At 39.5% G+C, this 21,430-nt stretch overlaps 1 protein-coding gene across 5 annotated transcripts in view; it reads right to left on the bottom strand.

Moving 5' to 3' along the window:
• The window catches only part of RPS6KC1 (ribosomal protein S6 kinase C1), a 96,992-nt gene that overhangs the window by 28,205 nt on the left and 47,357 nt on the right, over positions 1 to 21,430 (bottom strand). For all 5 annotated transcript variants that reach the window (XR_011599736.1, XM_070932390.1, XM_070932391.1 and 2 more), the window contains 3 exons: positions 11,425 to 11,472; positions 9,706 to 9,838; positions 267 to 1,808 (listed from right to left, as the gene is read on the bottom strand). Coding sequence is in view for 4 of the 5 variants with exons in the window: in XM_070932390.1 (XP_070788491.1) it covers positions 267 to 1,808; positions 9,706 to 9,838; positions 11,425 to 11,472 (1,723 nt within the window). In the remaining variant the exon portion in view is untranslated. The remainder of the gene's footprint in view (positions 1 to 266; positions 1,809 to 9,705; positions 9,839 to 11,424; positions 11,473 to 21,430) is intronic.

The following is a 21,430-nucleotide window of genomic DNA, read 5'->3' as shown; positions in this document are numbered from 1 at the left end:
AACAAAACGACAGGAGAAATCAAAACATTTTTCCCTTCCATTTTATGCAGAAGTGAACTGTAATTACTCCTTTTGTAGCTAAAAACAGTATCATTAAGAATAATGGCATCATTAAGTACTAGAAGCTATTACTGGGGGTGAATTTGCTGCACTGATAATGAAGCTCTAGACAGGAAATGAAGATACTAATTACAAGATAAAACGCCTTCTCAGTTAATTGGGAGCAACAGCGAATAAAAAGAAATGCATTTGCAAAAGTTCCTGACCTCGATCATTCAATAAGATGTTGTTTGGGTTCAAATCACGGCACACAATTCCTTCTCGATGCAAGGCATCAAGGGCTACCACCATTTCAGCTGCCCATCTTTGAACACAGCCTTCAGGGAGGTAAAATCTGGAGGTTAGTGCTAATCTCTCATCCAAGTCCTGAAAAAAATGATGTATTTCATTCTCTCCTCTGCTCCTCACATCCAACTCTTTGCTTTCTGCTTTGTGTGACAAAGAGGGGGCTGTTCCCTCTTTACAGTTTTCCTCAGTATGATCAGAAAACAGCAACACAGCTTCACTGTCCACATCTAAGCTGTCTTCTGTAACAACTACTTGTGCACTGGCAACCATGACATTATCCTTTATGCTGAAAATATCTAATGATGATGATGATGCTTCTCCGAGTCCTTGAAAGGCCATCCTGTCCCCAAAACCAATTGAGTCACTAGCAGGTGTATGGAATATCCTAGCTGTTTCCTGATTGTCTTTGCATAGTCCTTGTGATTTTTCTTCCTTCAGACGCTCTACCTTTTGTTCAAGCATTCTGCTTTGTTCTGCACTGTTATTCAACTGCAAGACATCGGGGGTTTCCAAAAGTTTGCTTTCCAAACTGTCTCCATTCTGTTCCATCAGTTTTGTTGGTCTATCCACCGGAGCTTCTTTCATTTGCTCCATAATGCCTGGCAAGTTGACCAAAAGGTCAGGTCTTCCTTCATCAATACTACCAACCTCATCAAAGGCTACATCCTTAAATGATATCACAGGCACAGAGTCATTAGAGCCCCTGCTGATAGTATCCTGAGATGCAAAGCCTAATTTGTTTTCAATGATTTCAAGGCTCTCATCTTGATCTAATGTAGGAAAAAATGGCTTGAAAGATTCTGATTTTAAGTTATGAAGTTTATCTCCAAAATCAAGACCCAGAAGTTCACTGGTGCTATCTTTGCTATCAATTCTGAAAAATTCCATGGGGCTGTTCTTGGATTTATTTAATGATTCTGATATCATAGTAGGATTGGCAGTTTCTGGATCCACATCATCAGCGAACTCTTTTATTTCCTGACATGTGAATGCAGATTCCAAATTCCCAGTGGCAACTTCACCTTGAGCTTGGAGGCCTCTTTGATCTTTTGTAATGAGAACATTATCATCTGGTTTCAGGACAGGTTCCTCATTTAATGATCCAGGGTCAATTTTTTCTTGACTATATTCATTGCATAATGTTAGATAACTTGTGGTACATTCCTCTTCTGAACTAGACCCAGAGTCAATCCACTTAGGAGAACTTTCCTGATCTTCTTCTTGGTTACTACTACCATCTTGAGAACTTGGAGTGAGACTGGTCTGCAGTGGTAAAACCTTTAATTCATTGTCCCCATTATTTCTTCTGGAGCCAAGGTTACTGCTGATATCCTGAGGACTAGGACTTGCCTGATGCAAATGTATTTTGGTACAGCTGGATTTTCTGGATTTAGGGGCTTCAAAGCTTTCTTCAGGACTCCTGTTCAAGAATTTACTAATGTAGGACCAAAGTTTGCCTCCTGTAAGAAAAAACAAAGTAACCAAAGTTAATTGTATTTCATTAATGCATAACTATGGCAGATGGTGAAACTATAGGTAAGTATTAACACTAGTAGAAGATGCTATCCACACTTATCCTCTAACAGGATACAATTAGGTACTAGCATTATAATAGCACTGATTGGATTTTTCTGCATTTTTAGACCATCCATCATCTGCAACAGCAGAATAATATTTAAACATTCTGAATGGTTTGCAATGAAAGTAACAAATGACCTCAGGAGGAAAAAGTCAGGAAATAACACAAAGTATGCATTTCACATCTACCAAGTTGAAAAGTGTTCAGAATGCCCAAATCGAGATCTGAAAGTCAAAGTTGAAAGATTATGGCATAATCTAGTCAGGGTGGTTATCATTTTGCCATACCAAAAAGACTTGGACAGCACTTAGAAAATCTGCCCATTGACAAAATGTCCATCCAACATATATTATGCTGATCAGTTACAACCTCCTAAATTCTTAGGAAGAATTTGACACATATAAAGGCCAACATCTGCTAAAGAATAGGCAGCTCTTATTTCACATTCTTGTTTATAAAATAACGATACAGTAATAGAAAATGAAGAAGGTAAAATGATCTAAGATTTTGGAATTCAAAACAAGTATCTGCCACTTTACACCCCAGACTTAACAACTGTTGATAAGACAAAAAGATCTGGATAGTGGATGTGGCAGTACCTGGAGGAAGCACAGTAGAAGAGAAAAGAAAGTGAAGAAAAAAAAATGAAGAAAAGAGCCTGTAGTACAGTGGACTAAAGCACTGTTATTAACAGATTAACATCTGCTGCTTGCAATTACTGCAAGTTCAAATCTCACCAGGCTCAAGGTTGACTCAGCCTTCCATCCTTTCAAAGGTAGGTGAAATGAGGATCCAGATTGTGGGGGCAATAAGATGACTTTGTATAAATATACAAAAGTATGAAGGCTATTGCTTAACGCATTGTAAGCCGCCCTGAGTCTCCGGAGAAGGGCGGCATATAAATTAAAGCAAAAAAATTATTTAAAAAAAATCACAAAATATAAACCCTGAAAATAGACATAGAATGACTATGGCAAAAAAAAGTAAAGATAGTGCCAATAGTAATAGATGCCTTGGGTGCAATCTCAAAACAACTGGAATATCACTTGAACATCATCAGCATTGACAAAATCACCATCAGTCAATTGCAAAAGGCAGCTTTACTTGGAACAGCTTACATCCTGCAGTGATACCTTTAACACCTTCAGACAACAACATCTGCCTATCCAGGGGTAAAATCCACTTACCTTTGCTACCAGTTTGCAAATGTGAGCCCCTGTGCCTCCTCCAGGCATGCGCTGAGCCTACTGTGCATGCGGAGAGGGTAAAAAACGGACGTGATGACATCCGGGCGGGTGGGCGGAGGCTTCTGCCACCAGCGCTACCAGTTCGCCCGAGCCGGATTGAACCAGCTCCATTTCACCACTGTGCCTATCCCAGATTCTTGGGAAGGACTGGATACAGTAGTGGTCAAAATTGTGGAAATCTTTTAGGGAAAGTGTATTTTTGAGGCTTGATGGCTAATAACACCACTTTTTTTGGAGTAGTACCATAAAATTATATATCAATGGAAAGATACTTTAATCAAGAATGTAATGGTTTTCAATCTTTCTTTGAGAGATAAAAGTGACTTTTTTCATGGAATTCTAGATTTTAGGTCAAATTCCTGCAGTCTGCGCCAAACAGTCCTTGCACTCATTTTCACATTACATTGCACCATTTCATCTTGTATACACCCAGATGATTTTCTTTTGTCATGTAGGCACAGTCTCTTAATTCTTCTATCATCACTTGCTACTGTGCACCTTTTCCTGCCTTTACCATTGTGGTTTTGTAGTGACTGAGTCTCCTTATACCTCTTCAAAAACTTACAAATGCCACCTTTGGTTAAGTTTCCACCAATTTTTCTTCTAATTTCTTTATAACTGTAGTCTTGTTCACTTAATAATACTATTTTACATCGCTTTCTGGGCGACCAGTCAACTCTTTGCACCATTACTTTAATTTTATTATGTTTTACAAGCTCACTAAATGAAAGGTTTCCACAGTTTTGGCCACTACTGTAGGTGGATAAAAATGCCAAATCCAGTCTGAAATCTGGCTGACTGCGCAATGAACCATAATAATAGTTTTGTGGGGATCTTGCTGCTTTTTTTTCCTCTCTAGCCCTCCCCCAATTATAAAAAGAAAAATAATCCTCCATTGGATACCAGTTTCAATCCCCTCATCTCTGTATCACATTCACATATAAGCACCATGGCAGGAAGGACATCCATAGCCAATAAAGATCACTAAATATTGTTTATCAATCACATTGCTGCAAGTACCTGTCAATATCCTGAGGCCATAGGTCAGCGGACTATCACCTCAATTTAGATCTACCATATATTTTAAGTAAACTATGAGCTTGAAGTGGAACTCAAAATGGAAGCCAATGGGAGCCTTGTTTGTTGCTAATAAACTACTAAAATTAAAAATGTGACATTTATTTAAATTTATTGGCCACCCAACTTTAATGCATTCTAGATAGCATAAAAAACTTTTTAAAACCCCATAGAAATAGCTAAAAGCATTAAACTAGACATGAACTCCATTTCATCTGAACTTCTTTCAGCTCACAGATGCAGACACACATATTTATCAAATAGATTTTAAGCAGCTAAGACATAAGAAGAGCTGACTGGATAAGACCCAAGGTCCATAAAATCTAGCACTGTGCTTTGACATACAGAATGAGCCTAAAATGGTGGTGGTTCCATTTAAAACTCAGCTCTTTTGAAATTCTTATGGTTCAATAATAAAAGAGCTAGGGCTTAAAGCTAGGGCTGTGTTTATAACTGAACTATGAGACTTACACCAATAGATAACAAAGTTCTACCTGCAGTTACATCTGTTTTTATCCAGCTGTTGTTTATTCTGGCCTTTTCTTTCCATACTCCCTTTTTAAAATAGCAATCTTTTTTACTGTCCCACCCAACCTAAAATTAGGTTTTAAGTTCCTGGAGGTAAGGGAACTATTTTTCGTTCCATAAAGTGATTGTGCTTGATAAATTATTACCATTATAAATGTATTTCTACTGAGAAATGCATTTGGTGTAGTGGTTAAGGTAACAGGCTAGAAACTATAATATCATGAATTCTAATCCCACCTTAGGTGTGAAGTCATCTAGGTCAGGGGTGGGCAACTGTGGCCCTTTTACAACCTGTGGACTTCAACTCCCAGAATTCCTCAGTTGAAGTCCACAGGTCATAAAGGGGCCATATTTGCCCACCCTGATCTAGGTGATTTTGGGCCAATCACTCACTCTCTCTCTCTCAGCTCTAGAAAGGAGGCTATAGCAAACCACTTTTAAAACTGCTGCCAGAAAAACTGCAGGGATTAGAACAGGCAGTTGCCAGGAGTCAACACTGACTAGAAAGCACAAATATGTATATGTACTGCCCAGTGGTGAAATTCAAATTTTTTTACTATTGGTTCTGTGGGCATGGCTTGGTAGGTTTGGTGGGTGTGGCAAGGAAAGGATATTGGAAAATCTCCATTCCCACCCCACTCTGGGGCCAGCCAGAGGTGGTATTTGCTGGTTCTCTGAACTACTCAAAATTTCCACTACCGGTTCTCCAGAACCTGTCAGAACCTGCTGGATTTCACCCCTGGTACTGCCTATGTGTATGTGTATAAAGAAATAGACTGTCTTCTATTTCTTTTTTTTTTTATTATTGAAAAGTTTTACAAAAAGTTTACATATTCTCCCCCTTCCCTATCTCAACCTCCCCCCTCCCCCCCGACTGTCTTCTGTTTCTAAGCTCCAAGTTTGAGATGCTTTCTGAAGCCTGCCATTATTTTATCAGCATCCTCCAAAGTTTGAGAAGGTGCTCATACAACTATTTGCAAACATTAACATTGTAACTCGGGCCTGTCAAACTGATGGCCCGTGGGCCCAATATGTCACGTGCAGGCCACGCTCACCCCGGCTCTGCAAAGGCAAAATACATCGCGATACGTCACGATCTGCTTGTGACGCGATCCAGTTTGACACCAATGTTTAACTAAAAGAAACATTCACTGGTATATGGTACATAGCTTGATGTAAACCAGAGGTCCCCAATTCCCAGTCTGTGGCCCACTGCCAGTCCACGGTTTGTTAGGAACCAGGCCATGCAAGTGGTGGATAAGTGTGTGAGATTGAAAAGTTGCATTTGCGTAAGCAGCACACGTGCAAAACAATTCCCTCTCCTCCCCGCTGCCGCCACCACCAGTCCACAGAGCTGGAAAGGTTGGGGACCGCTGTTGTAAACCACGAATAATCATCAAAATTCAAGTATTCTTTCGTGTATGTATGCACACAATAGCAATAAAATGTAAATATGCAAATAAATGTTTTTTAATCGTTTTACATATTGAAAGAGGGAATCAACAATACTATTCTTTTTTTTTCCAAATGTCCAATTTAGGTCACAGAGGAGCAATATTTTCATCTGGGTATATTATTAGGTCTTTATAAATGACACACTAATAATCTTTTTCATCTTATACTGCTGTAGCTAAGACTGAGTAAATGCATTAGCCAATGTATTTGATTATTGGCCATCCATTACCATGTAAAATTACCCATATTTAGAGAGGGGGAAATCAATTGATTCAAGAGAGTTTCCATAAATCTTACCTTTCAAATATTTGTATTCTTTTACAATAAAATTTCTAACAAGAATCAGTTTGAGGTATGCTTCTTTCCATGTGGTTCTCAAGCTTGCTTTATTTAATTTCAACATCACAACCCATCTGTGAAGATTCGATTTCTATTTACAAATGAAAAACTGAGGCTGACACTTCTTGGCACTTTCATCCTCCAAACCCTAGATCTTAATCTAGTATTGTTTGGTGACATACATGAGGTCCCAGGTATGCAAAGCATGGGATATTCCAACCCATGAGTAAGATGGGTGGGCAACTAATTGCTAGGGTTGAGCCTTAGTCAAACTGCCAAGGTGATGGGCAGGACCAAAGGTAGGGGTGTGGCATTCTGGGAAACAGCAGCAGCTTATCAGCAGTTTCCCAGCTGGTGGCCCTTTGCCGATAGACCAGCCAGTTGCATTCACAGAGATGGGGCGGGATCTGGCTCTTTACAAAAAATTTGCCAACACCTGATCTAAAGTATTAGCTGTCCCTCCCAATGTTATGTCATCTTCAACTTTCTAAGCATCCCAACTCTTTCATCCAAATTATTGATAAAAAACATGGAATGGCCCAGGCCAGTGCCATATGTCCAACATCATGCATAAAGAGAAATTTGACTGGCACACAGAGCATGTGATAGAATGCTTAGCAAAACAAAACAAAAGTTGCCAAAATTCTGATGGAGGTAAACCATTGTTTCAACAATGGTTGGGTTGGGAAAGTAGGCAAACTTTTTTTGGCACTGTAGGTTTTAAGAATAGGGGAATGACAAAGCACTTTTTAATGACTGCGAGGAAATTTGAGGTTAGTACTATTGGTGGCAGCTTTTTGATAGAACAGCTGTGTGAAGCCTATGTGGAGGTTTAACATACTTACTGTACTGTTTATGTTTAAATGACCTTGCTGCCAGGTTTTAGTGACATAATCTGGGGTGCCTTCTGGGAACCATGGAAAAGAAGTTGGGCTACCTTTCCTGACTCAGAATTTGACTCAGAATTTAAATACTAAAGAATTATAGCATTGACAAAATTAGAATAGGGAATAGTTCTCTGTTTCCTGCTCTTAGGGCAACATATGATCATTAAGGCTCAGGGAGGAGGGCTACTAAACATTGCCTGCTATAGAATTAGTGTTCATTAACAGGAAACATCATCATTTCAAAGTTTCTTGTGCGCTTTCCAGATGAATATGAATTCCAACACATTTATGCTGAAAAAGATTTGACACTTCCCAGCAGCCACTCAAGTTTAAGTTTGATCTCCATCAAAATCTTTCCTCAATGTCCCTGAAGACTCTCTTTGAAGCATCTGTTTTTACCATTTCTGGCACTGATGCCACTAAGTAGTAGTGAAGCTTCAACATGTCTTGCCAAGTGCTTTGTGACAAAACTAACAGATGCTTTATGAATGTTCTCACCTTTAACAAACCATTTACTACATTGTAATGTGGAGGAGGCTTGCACTGGATTCAACGCTAATGCTTGGAAAAAAGAGGAAAACTTTTCATTACTGATCCTTATTTTCAATGAAGATGTTAACTTTTTAGATCCTATAAATCCAATTTAATATTTAGACTGAACGGATACTTTCTGCAATTGTGAAAAGACTGAGGGATGGATGAAAGTAGAAGGAATTAATCTACAGTTGTTTGACATGTAATTGAAGCTTCTCTATCTCCTACCCATATACAATTTTTTCCAGATGGTAATTCTGTAAATAAGCGTGGAGGTAAAGCTCATCATGGTAAGTTGGTACCTTAAAAATTTAAATACTGGCTTTAGTTGCAGTGGCATAAGTAACATCACTTTACTGGCATGCTAGTGCCAAAGAGCAGGCAAGTTCCAATGCCCATCCTAATAGGGCCACTATGTATTTTAAACAAATGCATTTTTTAAAATAAAAGGTAGCAGGAAACAACAACCTCTCAAAAACTTCTGAGGTACTGGAGGCCTGTCAAATTCTGAGAATCTGCCACCAACTCACCACTGTATTTACATGAAGTGGCTACTGAGTGAGTCAACTGTATCGTGTAAACATAGTTCCCAAAATTAGAAATAGCACTGGAGATCACTCCAGAAGCTATTACTAGCCAAAACTAGGCTTAATTCCATTCATGGTGATTTTTTTAACATGTGACTGCACACAGGCAAAGGAATTGGGGTTTTTTGCCTATAGGTAAATCAATGTTTATATAACCCGGGCCAAGGAATTTGTCTCAATATTCCCACTGAGCCCAAACAGGCAAATTATCCTTACAAAATAGATATTGTTTTGTTAAAAAAGTAAACCAGCAGCATCCGCAGGGAGGCATTGAAAAGAAACTGGTGACAATGAATAGGCTTCTCTCTTCAATTCATATTGTTTACTTCAGTGCAAGCAAAGCCCTTTTGGAACATTTCTCACCTTTTCCTGAGAAACTTTTTGGTTAGTCTGAAACTCCACAATCGAAGTTCCACCTCTTTGAACATGCTTGCCATGTAGATGCGTGACCCATAGGTCTCACTGAAGAAAACAGTACCTTAGTGGACCATTCCTGCCCCTCATGTACAGGTTGGGTCTATGGATTTGGCAATATGCATTCACAAACACCAATGGAGTTTCTGCCTGACACATACAGAAGCCATACAAACATCTTTTTCCACCTGGATCATGTCCACTGCAGCAACAACCAAGACTCAGCCAGATAGGCTCCTTTTTAAAGACAATTTCCCTACAGTTGTCACTTGTTCTAGGAGCATCATACGGAATGATGATTTGAAACAGAAAGGATTTGCAAACAGAATAAACAGACCAGCCTATCAGGGCATGGGATTAATATTTACCTCAGTGTTTTACTCAAAAAGCACCTTAAGGAAGTGTTTGGCCTATGTAACCTAAAGCTTTAGATCCAAAGGGGAAGGCAGCTGCTTTGCTGAACGGTGGAGCTACAAGAACTTTAATAGGATGTAAACTGTAAAAAGCAATAATGTAGCATAACAAAGAGCATGTATGTCTCAACACCCTTTGCTGCAGTGTTTAAGACAATCCCCAAAATTTTGATTCAAAAGATAAACTTCTAACATCTGGATGGTATCACCTGAAGGAGCTGAGGCTTTCTTCCCCCCCCGCACCATCTCCCCTGCCTCCCCTCCCCTTCCCACACTCATCTGAATCCACAGACCAACCTTCTGCATGATGCAGCACAAGGAAGACTGATTCCTCTGAGATGATGTACTTGTGCAAAGCCACCATGTTGGGCACACTGCGGGGGATGATGGTCTTTCTCTTCCTGCTGCATTCGCTACTTTTTCTTAGACCCTGACAGAGAACAGAAAGGTCAGTTGTACCCTCAGTTGCCTTTGGAGCATGCTGTGCTCTGTGCTTATCAACCAAACTAATCTATCCAAGTTACTCCAGGCTTCAGAGAAACCACTCATCTGCTGTTCTGTGCCCCTCAGTCCCCTGAGGCCCTGCTGATGGCATCTGGCGCACATCCAGAGAACAGAAGATGGCACAAAGCTGCCATTAAAATCAATTACATGGGTCAATGTTTTCATTAGAATCTCTCACAAACCAAGTCATCAGAATGACACTCAGTTATTTCTCTATGACCTTTTTCCCCCAGATATCTCTTGTGGGGAGGGGCAGGGAGGGCAGGGACCGTGCTTTAAGGATCAAAGCAAACTGCTAAATCCATTCACATTCCAAAGGCAAGTCTTGCCCCACCTTCAATTTGATGGACTCGAGTCTGCATACATTTCCATTGGGTCGAAGGGAAGATAGACTGGTAATGTGATTTGTTTCCTGAAGGTGTTATAGATTTTTAAAGATGGCACACATAAAAAAAAAAAACCTTATGAAAAAAGCTCTGCAGATAAATAAAGTGTGGCTGAATTACCGAAGATCACAATTAGTTTTCACATGACCTCCAGCTATTGCTGGGGAAAAAAAACTCCAGCCCTGATTCTCTTCATCTCTTGGCAATGTCAAGAGGAGGAATGTAATAAAACAATGCAATAAAATAAAAATATGCATTACTACTATGCAAATGTTCCAGCTAACCCTCCGCTTTGTTTAGTGACCTAACCGTGCTCATTCAGCTTTATTAGATGATATCAGGAAATGGAGAAAGACTTGCGGGATTGTCATTCTCTCATCTCATACATTGTTTATGGCTGGCCTTGTCATCTTCATGCCGCTTCCAAATTTGCAAATGAAACAAAGGCTTCTTCAAGTGGAAAAGTATTAGATGAATAGGAATAGTAAACTCTAATGCAGTGGAGGCCCCAACATATGGGCAAAGGCATCAGGAAGGGGGAGAGCTTTGTGATATATCCTATAGATGGGGAGTGATCTCCCAGATATTATAGTACCACAATTTATAGCAATCTCAGCCAACATGGCCAACAGTGAGGAATACTAAGAAAGCAAAATAAGGTGGGCTGGGGAAACAAAGGAAAACAACAACTATGTACAAAACCCCATAAATGAGTACAGTAATGGCCCCTGAATTAACCTCTCCCCGTCATTGTAAACATGAATCATGGCAAACTAAGCACTACAAGTGCTGGGAGAGAGTGAAGAATTACTTTAATGTCAATATTTACTACTTCCACTATTGAACTGACCTAGATATTTCAGTAAAGAAAATGTAAACTATGCCATGGGACACTGACTGTAACAATTCCCTTTCCTTTGATGGTCAAAGCAGAAATAAGTGTTGCCAATAGCAGAAACCATTTATTAGTTCTGTAACCTGCCACTGAAGATTAACAAATAAAACACAAACTCCATAAACCTGACTGATGACATTCTGCATCCTGGATTTTGTGGACTGAACTGTAAGCAGTGGGAAACCGGTCGCCATTGGCAAAGTGAATGATTTAGAAAAAATAATGACTTACCTTCAATATATATGTCTGTTGTGTCCTAGTATCCATTACAAGCAAAACCTAAATGGAAGAAGTAATTGAAATTAATCCAATCTGTTGGAACTTTAAGTTATTGGTATTAATATTTCCTAATGATGAGAAATATAAGTCTCAAAAACAGACTTGACAGGAGGAATATAGATAACAATTTCTTTTTTATAAGATGTGATAGCTGCAATACTTAATCAATTAATCAATTAGACTGATTATTTAAAAGTAAATCAGTAATACTGTCAATTAAAAATCTATCTCTAATTAGCAGAAGCATATTTTAAGCAGTTAATTATTTTTAATGAAATACTTACAAGCATTAAAAATGGCAGGCAGAAAAGGTATGGCCATCCTTGTAATCGCATACAATAGCACATTTGCTACGTTATTTAAAAACAAAAGGATGACATGAAAATAAAAGAGTTTTTTTACCTTCAAAATTATTTTCACCTGCAAATGTATGCAGTTCCAAGAACAGTTCATTGACAAATCTCGTAAACTTAGTCAATTCAGAAAAAATGCATGAAAGCCCTCAATGTTTGCTATCTATTCCTATTTTGGGGATCCAATTTACATACCGCACCAGAATCAAAGTGGTATGTACTGTTCTGTAAGGCACAGCAAGCAGCACTGAAGTTTCTTATACTGACCCACTTCATGCAGAACTTATAAATGTAAACAAGATGCAGTGAGAACTGTCAACTTACTTGTCCCTAGAACAGCTTAAATTAATTCATGGTCAAGAGCTAACCATGCTTCCTAGTCAAAATCCTGTCCCAATGTCTGGAGTCTAACGGAGTCTGACTGAGATGGAATAGGCTTAGATTCATTCTTAGAAAGACAATGAGCAAGTGGCAGCCTCCGAGATTCTTTGCACAATCTTTTTTTTTTTTTTTTTTAATTTGATTTATATGCCGCCCTTCTCCGGAGACTCAGGGCGGCTTACAGTGCGTTAAGCAATCTGGTGCATTTATGCTCATTTATCAATTGGGAAGACCTATTCATAGTCAATCATACTTTAGGTAGCTCTCATTTGAGCTACCACATGCAATATACTCGACATGGGGCTTCCCTTTAAAACCATGCGGAAGCTTTAATTCATGGGTGTCCAACCTTTTGGCTTGCCTGGGCTGCATTGAGTGAAGAGGAATTGTTTTGGGCTGTATATAAAATATATAATATAGCTAATGCACTGTATATAAATCACACAATAGTGTTAAAAGTTTACAATCTTGTGGGATCGCATTACTAGCTGTCCAGGGCCACATGCAGGCCATGGGCCATGGGTTGCACCCGCCTGCTTTAAATAGTCCTGAATGCAATAAGCAAGTACTTACATAGGTATATATCTCATTTCATCCACCTGATACCTTTACTGCATGAGCTGTACTAGTTACTAGTTGGGTTTCATATATAATTCAGTGTGTTGGTTGTCTCCTAGAGGAGTACTTTTCAACCTTGGCAACTTTCAGATGTGTGAACTTTACTCCAAGAATTGCTGACTGGGAATTCTCCGAGTTGAGATCCATGTATCTGAAAGTTGCTACGGTTGAGAAACACTGTCCTAAAGAACTCTTCCCATCTTGGGGCCTAGACACTAGCAGGACTATGATTGCTTCTGCCTGTCCACTGAGATCTGGCAGGATCAGCATGCTCCAGTCACATGCGCAAAGCAATGGCATCTTGCAGGACCTTGGAAACAGGCTTTCCCTGAGGCTCTGCTTGCCCTCTGGAACAGTCCCCCCAAAGCCCTTATGATTCTGACCATGTGGACATTTAGGAAAGTTTTTAAGATCTAGCTTTTATCAACAATCCCCATTAAAAGACAATTTATAAGCCTGCTGATGTGTATTGTTTGTATTATTGCTTCCCAAGGTGGATGGTTTTTGTTTGCTATTTTAAACTGTTATTGTATCTTTACAAACCACCTAGAGTTTCTCTGGCAATTAAGCCAGCATTGTTTTTCTTTTTAGCACTTGCCCTGCTTAGTTGTAGGCTCCACTTTACCTAAGTTCACACAGTGAAGCCATCAATGCACAATGCAAAAGTGTTTGTCTACAACTGCCTTATATGTGAAGGACATACTGTATAACTTGGGAACATCCTTAGCCCCACATTTCTCCTCACACAGCAATTGTATCATGCTTGGAACTGGGATGTAGAATCAGCCATTCTTACCTCAAATCAGCCCAGCCAACATAAGTATTTCTCATTTCTAATGCTCTGATTTAATTTAACACACACTGAGATAATGATAAGTGATTGATACTGTTCCCACAATGTATTTTATGGGATCAATGACCAGGGTCCGGGTCATGGCTGTCCCAGAGGTGTTTTTTCAGGAGACAACTAGACTTTCTTGAAGACATTGCACTTCTCATCCAAGAAGCTTTTTCAGCTCTGACTGGATGGTGGGGAATGGAAGAGTTTATACTCCTTGCAGACAGCTGGTCATTTGCATCCTTTGGTTGTTGAAGCACTTTATCTGTAACCTCAGGCTCTTCAAAGAAAAACAGGAAAGTCCAGTTGCCTCCTGAAAAAGCACCTTTGGGACAACGCTGACCTGGATGACTGAGAATCTCTACAGACTTTTAGCTATGCAATTTGATATGAACACCCTTTGAGTGGTGTGGGAATAAGAATGGATTTCCAGAGAAAAATTGCAGATTACAGGAACCATTAGCACTACTCAGGTGACCCTGAGGACACAGATAAACCTACAAGGGCTTCAACAATCCTCTAAATGACCAGCTGTCTGCAAGGAGTATAAACCCTTCTATTCCCCACCATCCAATCAAAGCTGAAGAAGCTTCTTGGATGAGAAGCAAAACGTCTTGAAAGAAAAACAAGAAAGTCCAGTTGCCTCTGAAAAAGCACTTTTGGTACTTCCAAGGGATTAAAAATAACCCAAACCAGAGCTAGCTACTTTATTACAGAATTCCCTCTGATACCTGACAGCCCAGAATTAATCTTTAAAGTTAATATATGTGGTCAGCAAAAATCTATTCAACCACTAGGCAGCAGCAATAAAAATCAGTACAGTAAACAGTGGATGTTTTGCAGCATAGATCTTGTATGCCTAGTTTCTTTCAAAACACTGATTAGCTACAATGACCAAGCTGCTCCTAGTGCTGCCTGTATGTGAGCAATAGAGAAGAGTCTACCACGCTGCTCCAGGAAGTACAGTACCCCTAACAGCGGTTTCTGATCTGATTACAATGTGTTGCCAGAACATTGCTAAGGATATCTGACTAGATCAGAGGTGAAGCATACTGTGGAATAGGACCAAAGAGTGATAAAATCTAACCTAGGCTTGTATTTTCTGAATACCTGTAATATAAACTCATCACAGGAAAAAAATCACAATTAGCTCTGAACGTGAGTTTCTTAATTCGCTTATTTATTTATCAAATTTGTAAACCACCCATCTCACTTACAGAGCAGGTCTTGTGTGTTTACACTTAGCAGAATGACAAAGGCATATCTGATCTTCAAACCAATATATGTATATTACACACACACACGTGCGGAATTGCACACACACATCTGGCTACACCAGTGGTGGGATCCTGCTGGTTTAACAACCGGTTCGGTGATTATGTGTTTCGTGCACAACCACACCTGATGCACGCTGCGCACACATACACAGTTTTGACAAAGTTAAACTTCTGCGTTACTTCTGGGGACTAACACAACTGAGGCGCGGCACTCCGCTCTGCCGCGTGAATCAACTGAGAGGATAAAGGTAAGTAAAATGCGCAGGGCGGGCAGGCAGGCCCACCTGATCGTTGGAGCAAACCGGTTCACTCCCAGCTGATCATCAGAGCTACCGATATGCTCAAACCAGTCTGAACCAGCTGAATCCCAGCCCTGGGCTGCACACATATGTAGAATTAAGAAATATTTCTGTAATAATGCTGCCTATTATAAATATGAATTTACGCCTGGCCAAGGAAAAAAAGCATGTATTAAACATGTGTTTATGTCATAAGTTGAGAAATTTTCATCAAGACAGTAACTAAAGGCAGTTTAAAAATGGACTAGGAATTGATGATAAATCATAAGAAGACAATTGAGTTGTAGTTTCCCTCTTTAGTTGCAAGACATGGGGTGGAAGACATGCCAAATTAAAATAGATAAAAATGGTTTAAAATGATGCGTCAATTTTCCTAGGGACTTTGTCTTTTCAACCAAGTTTATTTGCAGCTAGCTAACATTCACATTGAGGTAGTAAATACAAGAACATATGTGATTTTTTTTTTAATGTGCCCTTTGACTGTCAATTTTTCCCAAACAGGTGTTGGTTAAATGATTATAAATTGGCCCCTGGATACACCTCTTCAACTGAGCCGTACAGGACTGGAGATAATATAATTAGAGTAAAAACATCAGGCTGGTGAATGCTTTCCATCTGTTTGGCAATAATATTTAGTTAACAATAGTCTTTAAAAAGAAGCACCTTCAACTTCCCTTCTTAAAGTTATTTATAGAGCCATTCTTAATACCCCAGCACTCTTGCTAACAAGAGCTTTAGCCACTTGGAAATTATTAGCCATACGGCTAATAGCATGAAGAAACGTCTGTACACAGCATCTGCAGCTCTCCAAATTTACACGAAGCAACCTCATTTTAGAGTCATTTCTTAATGAATGGGCTTACGACTCTGCATTAATATTATCATTGCATACACAAAAGATCATAAGGAGCCAAGCATTTAAACAAAACAAAAAAAAACCCAACACTAGGCTAATCGGTAGTGAAGCCATCAGCATAAAGGACAGAATAATCACTTCTTTAACCCTCAAGAGGGCTGGATCATTCATAGGGTAGAACACACAATTTAATAACACTGCTCATGGCTTTGCTCACCTTTCTAAAGACAAAAATCTAATTTGGACTAATTTGATATGACCGTCTTCCCAATCAAAAGCACCCAACACAGACTTTCATTTCAGGATAATACAACTGCTATAACCAAGCCGTCATGAAATAATTACCTTTGATAAGCATATCATTATTGGGATGGTTACAATTAAAAGAAATCTTCTTTTAATTCCACGTATTTGTTTATCTACATTTACCTACTATGCAGCTAAGCTTTAATTGAATATGTTGTCTAAGCAGGAGCCACTCACAAACAGATCATAAACTATATCAGGGTAATTTTTCTTAGCTGCTTCAGAATCCCAGTGAATAACCTTGAGTGTAGCTCACACATCCTATTCTTGTCAAATGTGGAGTTACCATTTACGGTAGGTTTGCCAGCCTATGGTTTGATACAATTTCTCTGTGACAGTGGATGCCATAGTGTTTTAAAAAATAGGATGCCAACAGGATGCCCTTGCCAGAGACAGCAAATGAGAAAAAGTGAATTGAGTAGATTGTTCATCTTTTCCTTATTTCATTTTTTTAATGAATGAATACACTGTTTACCAAAGAAGTGTGGAAACATATTGTTACATGCATTATTAGGTGTATTCGCATATCCTGGTACAGTGGAGAACTTGTAGCCCTTCTCCCCTCCCAACCCCCCCCCCAAAAGAATTTGCACTCTGAATTCCATCCACCTAACCAGCACAACCAAAATAACTGTAGACTTACAACATCTGGATAACACAGATTATTTACCTATTGTAGTGCTACATGTATCAAAATAATGACAGAGGAAGTTTCCTTACATCAGGACGAACTGTTCTATTAATGCCTACTCCTACTATCAGCAACTCTCCAAGATCTTGAGCAAACATCTCGCACATCATAAAACACCTGATTCTTTTAAGTGAAGATGCTACAACTTACCTAAAAAAAAATTTAAATGCAAAGCAGATAACATATAATTCACCTCTATTCTTTTCTGCAATTAGCCCCCACTACAACACATCTCTCTGAAGAAACTTCCATAATCACTACTAGTCCTTATCCTGAAACAGATAACAATTTACTGGAATTGAAAACCCCACCCAATGCCATGCTCTTGCATTGTTTTATTGATATTATTAAACTACTGGGAATTATGCAACAAGACTGACTTGCAAATCAGCAAGAGCTAACTTTTGCTCAACCTGCTTAAAGTCAGTTAATGTTTTCCTGAGTTAACCAAGGGGATAAGACTAGACTAGAATTTGAGATTACCAGATTACTTCCTTAATAAATAAAGAATCAGGCAGTGCTTCTTAGGAGACAAACCTGGCCCAGGTGGCTCCAGTTTCCCTCGCTTATTTTAAATAATATTATAGCCAAAGTAGTACCAGTCTTTCAAAAAAGTACCAGTTTTTCAAAATAACGATGGCAAACGCCCTAGAAATGCATTAAAGACAAATATGCAGATCATATTTTTTAAAACAACAACTAGAAAAACCACATCAGCCCCTTCAAAGGAGTCTTTGTGCTTTGACAGTACTTTCAGTCTCCAAGAGCAGTATTAAAGGTACAAAAATGTATGTAAATTAGGACAAATTGCTATATATGGAACAGAATATATGATAGCACTGAGTAAGTTTAGAAGATGGGAGGACTCCAAAATATTAAGAGTTCTTTAGTTTCTGGATTTCAAAAGTTAAACATACTGTGATTCTAATCCTATTGAGCAAAGATCCATGCTGATAGAAAGCACAAATACATAGTAGTTTACGCCACAGTTATTCCCACTGAATTTAATGGGCTTGTTGTCAGTTAAGTATTACACAGATTGCAACCTTGTTTCCCTACAAAGGGCTTATGTGGGGAGAGGTGAAGTCAACATTACTTTTATCCCACTTCACAAAATTACACATAAAATTCTGAGTGTTTTGATTGGGATCCAGCAGTTCAGTCTGCTATAAAGAAAAAAAAAAGAGTTTACAAATAAATGCACTGGAAAAAGAAAAAGAAAAAAAAATAGGAGCAAAATGCTGGTAAATAATCACTCTTTAGCCTAAAGAAAATAGTTGATTTTAGATGCCTTTAAACACATAGACATTAGCAACTGTTTCAGTATGCTAATTTTTTTAATTAAAAGATACTTCTGCAGCAAGAGCTCTTTCATATGCACTGCTGACTCTTCATCAAAAGCAAAGTTTCCAACTTAACACCCGCATAGCTGGTGGCAGCCTGAAGGGTTACCATCTGCTGCCACCCCAAGTCATGGTGGCCACCTTCAGAACATATGCATCAAAGTGCCAAGATTAGAGGCCGAAGGAATACAGAAGTTGGCAGAAGGGAGCCGTAGGCCCAGAGGCAGGCAACAGGCAAACCACCAGAAGCAAAGAATATGGCGAGCCATTAGTCACCTTATTCAACTCCTTGCCAAGGTCACAAGGACATAACTGGATGAATTAAGAGTCTAGAATAAAACCTTCCATCTCCACAGGTTGTTAAAGTAAATTGAGCTGGCCTACCAATTGGGACAACTGCTTTACCACCCCCACTACACTACCCATGTTGTTTCCTTGGGGTTTTTTTCCCCCAGAAGATAACTTTTTCCGATTCCTCTTTCAAATTATGGAAATTAGTTTTAAATAATCAGTTTTGCATTTGACCAAGAAGAACAGGGTCCTGGTTAGGAAAGAAAAGTTGCTGCTTAAACAAGAGACTGGGGGGCAGGAGGGGATGCCACAACATTAGTTGCTTCTCTTTCTTTTCACAGGATGTGAGGAACTTGAAGAGTTTTGGACTTGCATGGAAAAAATGGCAAACTGAAGATGGCCCCAATGATTACGGCAGAATGAAGAGCCAACAAATAACTCTCTCTGTAAAGCCTCTTCAGAGAAGGAAAGAACCTGAGATCATCCACAAGTGCTCCATATTTAATTGTTGTGAGGAGATCACAATACAGTGGTATCTGGTAGGTTTAGCACTCTGGGAGATGAGAGAAGGGGCGTTGGTCCTACCTGATACGCACCTTCTCGTTGGGTGGAGACAGCAGCCAGTTAGGGTGATACTCGCCCAATCAGCTTGGACTGAGACTGTCAATAAGATTAAATCCCGCCCTTTTTGCCGGGTAGACCAGCTTTTGGTGAAGAACTAAAAGGACAGACTCGGCGTGTGGTAAAAGAGATTAGAGAATCAGAGACAGACAAAAAACAAGACCAGACTGGCATAGGGAGGGTCTGGCTGCTGTCTCTACCCAATGAGAAAGTGTGTATCAGGTAGGACCAACGCCCCTTCTCCATTGTGGGTGGAGACAGCAGCCAGTGTGGGACATACCCAAGTTCACTGTCCCGAAACCTGGGGGGGACCAGGCTGGTCCAAAACAACCTCCCTAGAGACAACCCGCTGCAACACCTGCCGACCAAACGCTGCCTCTGCAGAGGCAAATTTGTCAAGTTTATAGTGGCGAATAAAAGGAGCCGGTGAAGTCCATGTGGCCGCTCGACAAATCTCCAGTAATGGGGCTTGAGTCACCCAGGCTGCTGATGTAGCCGCACTGCGCGTAGAATGTGCAGTCACACGGGTCGAAGGAAACCAGAATAAGCAATCCACAAGAAAATAACCAGAAAGGTTAGAGAGCTAGAAACCACACGCCCATCCAACTGAAGGACTGAGTCAAAAGCTGGTCTACCCAGCAACAAGGGCGGGATTTAATCTTATTGACAGACTCAGTCCTTCAAGCTGATTGGGCGAGTATCACCCACACTGGCTACTGTCTCCACCCACAATGGAGAATAAAATTCTTGCTCAAACCACAGTTGGTGTCTTCAAAAGGACACTGAGTTTGCATACTTCCTTTTCTAATCACTTTGGAAGGTGCTTGTTAATTGCTTTTCAGCTATTGCATTGACAACCTTTTGGGTGAGTTTTCTCCAATTCTTAATGAAAGAAATTTTAAATACAAGTTTAAGCACTTGTTGCTAAGTCATGGAACCTTATTAAGATTTTTAAAAATAAACACAATTCCATGTTTAAGCTTCAATTTGAAAGGGTGTCTTCATTGTTTGTAACGCTTCAGCTATTTTAATTGTTTAAACAGTCTAGATCCCACGGTTGTAAACCACCTGTAACAAAGGTGCATACCGAGTGCAACTTCCAATCCAGACCAGCATTTCTCAACCTTGGCAGCTTGAAGATGTGTGGCCTTCATCTCCTAGAATTCCCTAGTCAGTCTTCAAATTTCTAAGCTTCACACATCTTCACGTTGCCAAGGTTGAGAAAGACTGAGCCAAAGATTTCTACCAAATTGTAATATGAATGTAGCAGCAGAAAGGGGAATTATTATATTGGTAACAAGTGATCATACTGAACATATTTCATATACAATATTTAAATCAAACCTCATTTTTCTCCTGCTTCCACCAACCCTTGCAATGCCAGTTTTGGACTATAGCCCTTCAATGGGCAGGTACATCCCAAGGCCCCCAAAAAGGTTGTGTACTACTGGCCTATAGACAATGATTGATTAATATGATAATTAATCACAAGGATAACAGTGCAAAGATGTAATATAAAACAATAGTAGAGGTATGTATCCATTTATTCTGACGGACATCTTATTCCCCCAGACACTTGGCTAGATATAAATTGTTGCCACACAAATCATTCTTTTCATGGACATTATGGCCACTGTCATAAATCTAAAGCCAGTTTTAACATAAAAGGCAGTCTTACTCTCTCAGATGCACATACATACCCAAATTGGAATCCCCTTCCTATTTGCTACATACAGATTATAATATAATAAGTTTGCTAGGGTTTAGATTAAACTGGTTCACCTTCAGCAACCAATTGGCCATTCCTGATTTGATTAGCCCATTTGCTACAAGGATTACCTTGAGTCAGCCAAAATCCCACAGGCTGGCTGCATTTTTTTGTTCATTTTATTAACAAGAAAAAAAACAAATATACTGTATAGTGGTTGGTTCTATCCTAGTCACTCTAATCCATTCCGCTCCCTTCTCACTTTTAGCAAATGTGTTCCAAGTTCAGATTCCACTAGAACTTAGTCTCTGATACTAGTTCACATACCATCAGGCATTGTATAATATTTTTAAGAAGACTAAGAATGTTTAGTATC

This window comes from Pituophis catenifer, unplaced genomic scaffold (assembly GCF_029215685.1).
Source record: "Pituophis catenifer annectens isolate HBS135680 unplaced genomic scaffold, rPitCat1.0.hap2 SCAF_1, whole genome shotgun sequence".
In the NCBI taxonomy this organism is placed as follows: domain Eukaryota; kingdom Metazoa; phylum Chordata; class Lepidosauria; order Squamata; family Colubridae; genus Pituophis; species Pituophis catenifer.
The sequence above is the reverse complement of the archived record's forward strand: the minus strand, read 5'-3'. Positions and strand labels throughout refer to the sequence as shown.